At 43.2% G+C, this 8,277-nt stretch overlaps 1 protein-coding gene across 5 annotated transcripts in view; it reads right to left on the bottom strand.

The window, feature by feature from the left end:
- Nucleotides 1–9: 9 nt before the first annotated feature.
- The window catches only part of LOC117373171 (IQ motif and SEC7 domain-containing protein 1), a 247,212-nt gene continuing 238,944 nt past the window's right edge, over nt 10–8,277 (bottom strand). For 4 of the 5 annotated variants that reach the window (XM_055222994.1, XM_055222995.1, XM_033969075.2 and 1 more), the window contains 3 exons: nt 7,249–7,425; nt 5,411–5,460; nt 10–4,238 (listed from right to left, as the gene is read on the bottom strand). In XM_055222994.1, coding sequence (XP_055078969.1) covers nt 3,690–4,238; nt 5,411–5,460; nt 7,249–7,425 — 776 coding nt within the window. In that variant the 3' untranslated portion in view covers nt 10–3,689. The remainder of the gene's footprint in view (nt 4,239–5,410; nt 5,461–7,248; nt 7,426–8,277) is intronic. The other variant, XM_055222996.1, reaches the window with a different exon arrangement.

The following is an 8,277-nucleotide window of genomic DNA, read 5'->3' as shown; positions in this document are numbered from 1 at the left end:
CTCTCTCTCTCTCTTTCTCTCTCTCTGCAACGTGTTTTCGACGCCGCACTGAACATCTCGCTGCAGCGTTCTGTGCGTCCCTTGTGTGTTTGTGCAACGAGCGGGAATGATACGCGTGAGCCGAGCTGGGATATAAATGGCAACTTTCTATAACAGTCTTTTTTCCCCCCCCCCTTTTACATCTACAGCAAATACGAGTCCCGGGAGAGAGAGCCGAAGACAAAGTGGATATGTTTCACCCTTTTTGATCCTTCCTTGAGGTGACGCGTCGTCCTCCTTGAATCTTCTGCACGTGTCAGAATAGAGGATTGTATACACAGACTATGTACAGCTCCTTTATAAGTTGAATTCATATCTGTATTGGTCCCTTTTACACTCTTCTTCTTCTTCTTAATCCAAACCCATATTTACAAGATGAAGCCCTCAGCAAACACAAGTGCAATGTTCGTTAATGTTTAGAATTTACACCATGGCTTTGTCGACCGAACACATGCCGAGCATCAATAAATATCACTCCAACATGGAATAGCAAGGACATGTCAACTTTTGTTAATTTCTGGAAAAAAAAAATCAAAAATCAAACAAAAACGAAAATATATAGGCTGATTTTCTTCTCGTATCAGCTCACAGTGATGCGTTGCTCTGATCAGATCCATGCAGTGCATTGTTGGGGGGTCATTTCAAAACATTTATGACAGAAAACATTGACTCCGTGAACACACATCGAACAGATTTTCTTCGTTTTTGTGTCGTGTGTTTAGCAAAAATAATTGGAAAGACATTCAGCTGATCATACAGTCCTATGTGATATGTCTCTTATGACTTATGGCAAGAATGAAACGTTCAAATACATTTACAACCTGAAAATTGGGACGAACCGCTTACTGTCACTAGTTTATACACTATAATAGACTCTTATGTGTAGACTGTAGAAAGTTCATGTTTACATTAGACCGGATACTTACTTTATTTTACAACTGCAGTCCCTTAAAAAATGAAAGTGTTTCTTTCATATGTGCTTATCCAGCAAAATATTTCTGTTCAGCTCAAGGAGAAGCATATTCCTATAATAAAATATATACACACATTCCTCTTTCCACATCTAAGCAGATCTGTTTTTTTAAATGTGTTTTTTATTTTACCTGAATCTCTTCCTGGACGCTCTCAGACGTCAGCCCGAGTCTCCGTTTGAAACATGATTGCACTTAACCTTGCTAACGTGGTAACACTGGTTCTGTTTACAATGAGCCTCGTGTCGAGAACAGTACATGCAAAAGAATCACAAATTATCCCACCGAACTTCCAACGCCAAAAAGGGCCGACACACGTGGAGGACTCCGCTCGAGACGTTAACTTAACGGGGCTCGGGAAGAAACAAACATAAATAAATAACAAAAACATGGGCTTGTTCCTAATGTACAAAATCATTACAAAGATATTGCACGTTTAATACAAAACTAAACAAAGGCCTAAGTTTTGAAGCGCTCACCTCAAACTTCTGGGTGAGTCAAAGAACAAGGCAAAACAACATTTCAAAAGTGTTTTTTCGAGTTTGGGTTTGGGATGCCTGGAAAGAGCCGTTCCACTCACACGGCCGGACGACGTTTGACGTTTTTGTGCAAATAAATAAACGGGAATAAACTTTGTGTCTTGTCTGAGGAGGCCTGTCACGAGAACATGGTCTGAAGTGAGAAATATCGAAGAAAAGATAAACGATAATGTCGAAAAACTTATTTACGCCGCTGACATAAAAACGAAGAGCAGATTTTAAACCACAAAAACTATTCTAAATCTGCAATATTGTTCAAAATCAACAGCAGAATGACACACTTTAGTCGTTAGTTTGTGTCTATAACGAGCAGAGGTGGAACGTAACGAAGTAAAAGTAGTAAAGTACTGTACTCAAGTAAAAAATTGAGGTATCTGTGGGTACTTTTTACTTTAACGATCGATTAAATTGCTTCCGTTGAACAAAACTCAGCTCAAATCTTTATCAAAATCACCACATTTGAAGCTTTATAAGACTCAAAATCTGCGCGGAATAGTTTACTTTTTACTCTTTAAGTGCATTTTTAACAGGTACTTTAATACTTTTACCCAAGTAGATTTTTTCATGCTTTTTACTTGAGTTATTTTTTCACTCCTGTATCTGTAAATCTACTTCAGTAACAAAATTTAGCACTTTTCCCACCACTATTAATGAGTCATAGAAGTGATTTTTTCCATGTTTTGCAGCTTAAATCTTGACATATTCCCAAAAAACTTCCATTAGTGCAAAGAAAATGTACGCACAATTAACATAAACCCCCAAAAATATTGTCCCAGCTTCCATATAATCAATTAAAAGCTGCTATAGTGACATCGTGACAGGCCTGTGTGTGAGTTATGTCGACGTTTTTGACATTTTTGAACCATTTTTCCTGTTGTGAGCGTCTGATGAAATAGCTGCATTCGAGAGCATCCCTGTGATACATTTTTAAAGGTCCTATATTACGCAAAACTGACTCTTATGAGCTTTAATCCATGTTATAATGGTGTTTAACTCTTTAAAAACAGACCTGGAGTTGTGTTTTGTTGCATTCACACTTGTTCAAAACGCTCTGTTCCACCTTGTGATGTCATCAAGTGGTAGTTTTCAAGTTAACCGCTACTTTTTTACCTTTAGTTCAGTAAAAAAAAAAGGCAATTCCAGGTGTGAAATCATCCAAAGGGTTCTATAGTGAAGGTGTGTGGAGTTTAAAAACACAGTGGAGCACTTCCTGTATCACCACTTGATGACATCATAAGGTGGAACAGAGCGTTTTCTGTTTTTAGAGAAGAACTCGGCTTAAATACGCAAGGTTTGTGCGTTAACATGTGCGAACGAAACAAAAAAAAAACCACAACTCCAGGTCTGTTTGCGACGAGGAAACGCCATTTTAACGCAGATCGGAAAACACTAAAAAGACACTAAAGATTTTCAGCCAGACCGAGTTCGCCCTTTCAAACCCTTCATCCTTTTTCCCCCCCATAATACTGATAAAAATTCATTTTTGCTGATAATATTGTAAGGATAATCTTACAAATTACTTTTACGCACAATATACTGTACATGAAGTCTCGACTAAATAGAAGATGCATTAATAATTGGCACATTTAATTATGAAAGACAACACTAATCGCTGCCACCTACAGTACACCACTAAAACTACAATGGCTGAGATGGTCCGTTTTCTGTCTTTGAAATGTGAAGTCCACTACATGTGACAGGGAGGAGGACGAGGAGGAGATCGGAGGAGGATGAGGAGGCTACCGGAACATAGCATTCATACGGAAAAGTAGTGCTAGAAGTTATGCCATCAATGTGACAGATAAACTGGATGAGTTCTTGTCGCGTTCCTCCATTTTTTTGTGAAGCTTATTCAGGTCAGGAAGCAGCAGCAGCAGCAGCAGCAGCAACGTGGAGTGGCCACAACACCCAAAAGGCCCCGAGTGGAAGAAGAGAGTCCCGTCCTGCATAAACTGTAGAAGTTGGAGGTGTTACGAGTTGTACCGTGGGTGATTTTTCGTTAGCATCACCGCAGCGCTAAAACACAGTGCACAGGCCATAGAGTCATGCTATCAAACAGTCCCTTTGGTGTGTAAGCTAATCCTTCATCCGACCAACCGAGTCTTTTTGCGTTTAGAATATTTAATTTCTAATGAGAACATCACACTACGGTGCTGATACCACTGTGTTTAGGTTTGGGCGCGCTCGAACTCGACTGCTGGTTGTGGTGGTGCGAGTGGGAGCTGTGATGCGAGTGCTCCCTGTAGTGGGGGTGCGGGGGGGGCGGGTGCGCCGAGGAGGACGGGGCGGAGCCGTAGCCCGGGTGCTGGGACTGGTGGTGGAACTGCGTGTGGGGCGGCGGGTGGTAGTGGTGGTGGTGGTGGTACGGCGGAGGGTTTTGGGGGACTTGGCAGAACTGCGGGTGGTGGCCGTGGTGCTGGACTTGAGCCGTGTGGTGCAGGTTGGTGGGGTGGGGCTTGTGGGAGATGAGCGTCGGGTGTCCGGGCGGGGGCACCGACGACTGCGGGGGGTGGTGGCCCTGCGACGAGGAGGACGGCGTCTTCCCCCGCTTGCTGCCGAAGAGGGAGCCGAGAATGGAGGTGGAGTTGTGCATCGGCGGAGGGGGCGGGCCTGGGGGCGGGCCTCGCGGCGGGCCCTCGCGCGGGGTCGTCGCTCTCCGTCGCGTGTGCGGGCTGCTAATGATGGACCCCTGCAACAGTGAAGAGAGGTAAAAAAAAACACAAACCCATAGCTGTGAGTTAACGTTGCAGTACTACGTCTTACCAGCAGGGGGAGAATCACTTTTGATAAATAAGTAGCAAAATGTTATAGTGCATGCAAATGAGAAAGTAAAAAAATAAATGTTTTTATGGGAAACTGCAGCAACACTATGCCATGGTACAGGGAGCCTACGATGAAATGGCGGAATCTGTCAAATAGAATGTAGTTTTGGTTTTTGCGGTCAGTGTGGAACACCTCCAAAGACTCATGCAGCTGGTTAAAAAATCAATAAGGAAGAGCGTCCGCATGCACAGGTCGTGACAGGCTTCATCCACAGAGTAGCATCCAACTAGAGGTCAAAGGGCAAGAGGAAGCTCCCGTGTGCAGAATTCACAACAAGCCCTAAAAAAACGCCGCTCGGGAATGTGCGTACTCGTCCCAGAAAGTTGCTGTTGTCATGCTTTAAACTAGAGAGAGATCGTAAGACACCTTCAAATGAGAACTCCCCCCCCGCCCGCCGAATCCCAGCCTCCAACCCCCAAACAAATGATTGACACATGGAATGGTGAAAAGATGAACGAACGAAATCCACTTCTTTTATAGGTCTGTGTGAACTCCGGCAGTTCGGCTATAAAACCTCCCTAATCTTTGAAGTGTTTGAATAGAGGATAAAAGGAGAGAAAGGGCCAGGAAGGAAGGAGGGAGGGAGGGAGGAGGGAAGAGGAGAGGTCTGAGGCGGTGGGAGAGCTCAGTTTTTGGACTTCCTCGATGAGACAGATGCCCTCGTACAGAAGGAGAACCAAAGGCCAAATGAACGTCACGTGGATGACAGACAGAGACAGGTGATGAGGGGAGGGGCGGAGAGGGATTAGTAGAGTCATGCTTGTTTTGGAGGTAATGTGTGTACGGGTCATATCTACCATGACCGCAACGTCCTGGTGTCCAAAAAAAGTGGGGAGGTTCAGAGGCAGGCAACCCACGCATGCACACTAAACTGAGGCAAGCAGGTCATAAGGCATCCCAGAAGAAAAATAAATAAATCATCCAAACAAATGAGCTGAGTCTATGAAGCAAAGAAGACTAAAAAACAAGAAAATGGTGTTTTCACAGTGCACATAATCACATAGAGAGGAGCTTCGATACCAGCTGCTTCCAACTTACTTCCATATTGCTGTCTAGTGATCCTGCACTGCTGCGACGCCCCCGCTTGCCTGCCCGAGACATGCAATATACCACAGATTAGAGATGGACAGCACTCTTGGATCAGCTACACACGTGTGAGGCGCCCACCGCTCCCGTAGGGGGCAGTGCAGTGGATTGTGTGACTGTGAGTAAGGTCCAAAAATGGGCGGGGGGGGGGACAAGAGAAGGGGGAGGCGGTCAGGTCTGGGAGGGGTGGTGGGTGATTGGTGATACTACGGCTGTCGTTTTTTTTTGTTTTTTTAAGTAAAGATGTTTAAAATGCACAGTAATGTTTTGTCTAAACCAGTAAAACGAAAAGGCAGAACTATAACTGTATCTGTGGATGGTTTTAAAGGTTTTTCTAAGGGTTTAGGCTGAGTCACGGTGGTGGAGGAACATCAAAAGCAGTACTGTGGCCATCGCACATGGGATGTACAGGCATACACGGATCTGTTAGGCACATCCAGCCAATGAACATGAGCATCGTCAAACATAAACAGGATCAGACCTGATGTGTTTGAGACAACAGTAAAAACACATGAGATGGAAATGAGCAAAAAAGAACAACAACAAAAAAACAAACAAACACACACACGCACAACAGAATGACTCCACTAACATGCCACGTCCCGCGTCAGAGAGCAGGAAACCGGACGCTCAGGAGGCCCACGCTTTTTTTTTCCCCCTGCGGATCAGACACCCCCAAACAGCTCCACTCCACACCCTCGGGTACTCCGCGTTATCGACTTTATGTAAAAACTAAATGTGTAGAAATATGAACGTGAATGTGCTCCAGAAACGAGAGACTGTGAACACTAACACATGAACATATGGACTAAATGATGCTCCGCGAGGTTGGGGTTCTTCTTCTACACAAATAGAAAAAAAATAAATAATGGTACAACCGTGGAAATGAATAAAAACATTTGAAAAACAGAAATTGAAAGAGGAGAGAGCGGGACCCTTTTGAGTAAAAACCAAAGCAACATGACAAAAAAAAAAAACAATTGGAAGAAAGAGCAAATTTTATACAGTGGTCCCTCGTTTATCGCGGGGGTTACGTTTGAAATAAAACCTGAAATCCGCGTAGTCCTGGCGCGGAAGAGAAAAGAACTCCCGCTGGACTCCGACGTAAAAAAAGAGTTACAAAATTTAAGTTCACAGCTTTGCCAAATCCTTTTTTTTACAGAATTAATCAAACCAAGTCTCAAAAATAAACAATACTACGGTAAGAAAACCATTTGGCTCCGTATTTATGCGCCGCCTCGACTCAAGCGTGTGCTCTTTTCCTCGTCCGTGCTGTCGCTCTTAAAGTGACGGTAACATATTTACCCAAAACTTGAATAATAGTTAACATTTCTAAGATATTTTAACATCAACATAAAACAGCATTTATAACAAAATATCAACACTCTGTAAATTTATTATGTATGAATTAAGGAGGAGATCGATTGGCTGTGGTCTGCAGTGTCTCGGCCAATCAGGACGCAGAACATAATCCGCGTTCAGAATTGTAGAATTGCACTGGAAAAAATCAGCAAAACCGCAAAGGCTAAACCGCGATATGGCGAGGAACCACTGTAAACAAATGTGAATATGAGCATGAACGCTATCTTTCCGTTTTAAAACCTCAAAACGTACAAATCGGCGGCTTTCTTTCCCGAGGATGGCGCCCTCTGCCTGATCATGACAGCGTGACAATGTGGAGTTAATTTTGGTTAATGTGTTCATGATAAAGTGAACCAACATTTTGCTATTTTTATCATTTTGGTCAGGAAAAAAAGGGCGTAGTTCCGGTGGCGGTTGTTTGTGTGTACCTGCTTCGGACAGGTCTCGGAGGGAGCTGCTCAGAGCGCTCCTCTTTAGCCCCTCCCCCATGGCGTAGGTGTCGTCCAGGCTCGCTCGGTTCATGTTGCCGTTGCCGGTTTCTTTCTTCAGCCCCGAGCTCTGGGACATGCTGGGCCTCACCACGCCTTTCTGCTTCTCCAACTCGGCTGCGGAGAACGGAGAAAACAAAAGGACGTAAGAAGAAGAGCGGTCTAAAAACATCCACAACGCTACCTCCTGCTAGCGGCTAATGTGAAGTACGCGGCTCTTAAAATGAACAAAGTAAAGCTCCAACGCATTTGAGAAGACGCCGACTTATCTGTGTGGCCTACAATGTTATGAGAACATGTTGAAGTGGCTCTGTGCACAACAGCGCCCTCTACCTCATGTTAGCGTCACTACTTCCTGTCCAGTTTGATCCTTAAACATTTATTCATCTTAGCGTGACTCGGCAAAAACCTCATCGACATAAGACATATACTACTACTACTACTACTAAAAATAATAATAATAATAATTAATTTGAATTTAAATGGTCGTTTGTTTGATGATTTTGACTGTTAGCTTAGAGACCCAGTGAGCTAGCTAGCATGCTGCTGTACACAGAGTGACAGGGAGCTGTGGATGGACGTCACTGACAACATGTTAAACAATACACAAATAAAATAAATATTCACTCTTTTATGTTTAGAAAGAGAAATGTTTGTGTCTCAATGCTAACGCTAATGCTAATTCTGAGGCACAATAAGTATTAAAACAACACAAGCAAAAAGTATTCTACATATAAAAATAATAATTATGTAGTCTTTATTTTAATTAATTTGAATTTTAATAGGTTGCTGGTTTGATGTTTTCCAATTTTAATAAAAAAACGACTGTTAGCTTTGAAACGCAGTGAGCTAGCTAGCATGCTGCTGTACTCGAACCTAATGTAGTAGTTGTTTGGGGTAGTAGCAGTAGTACTAGAGGTATTATATATAAGTATCTGTACATATTACCTAAGTATAAATACGTTCTCA

The sequence above is a fragment of the Periophthalmus magnuspinnatus genome, chromosome 7 (assembly GCF_009829125.3).
Source record: "Periophthalmus magnuspinnatus isolate fPerMag1 chromosome 7, fPerMag1.2.pri, whole genome shotgun sequence".
NCBI lineage: Eukaryota > Metazoa > Chordata > Actinopteri > Gobiiformes > Gobiidae > Periophthalmus > Periophthalmus magnuspinnatus.
This window is presented reverse-complemented; position numbering and strand designations above follow the sequence as displayed.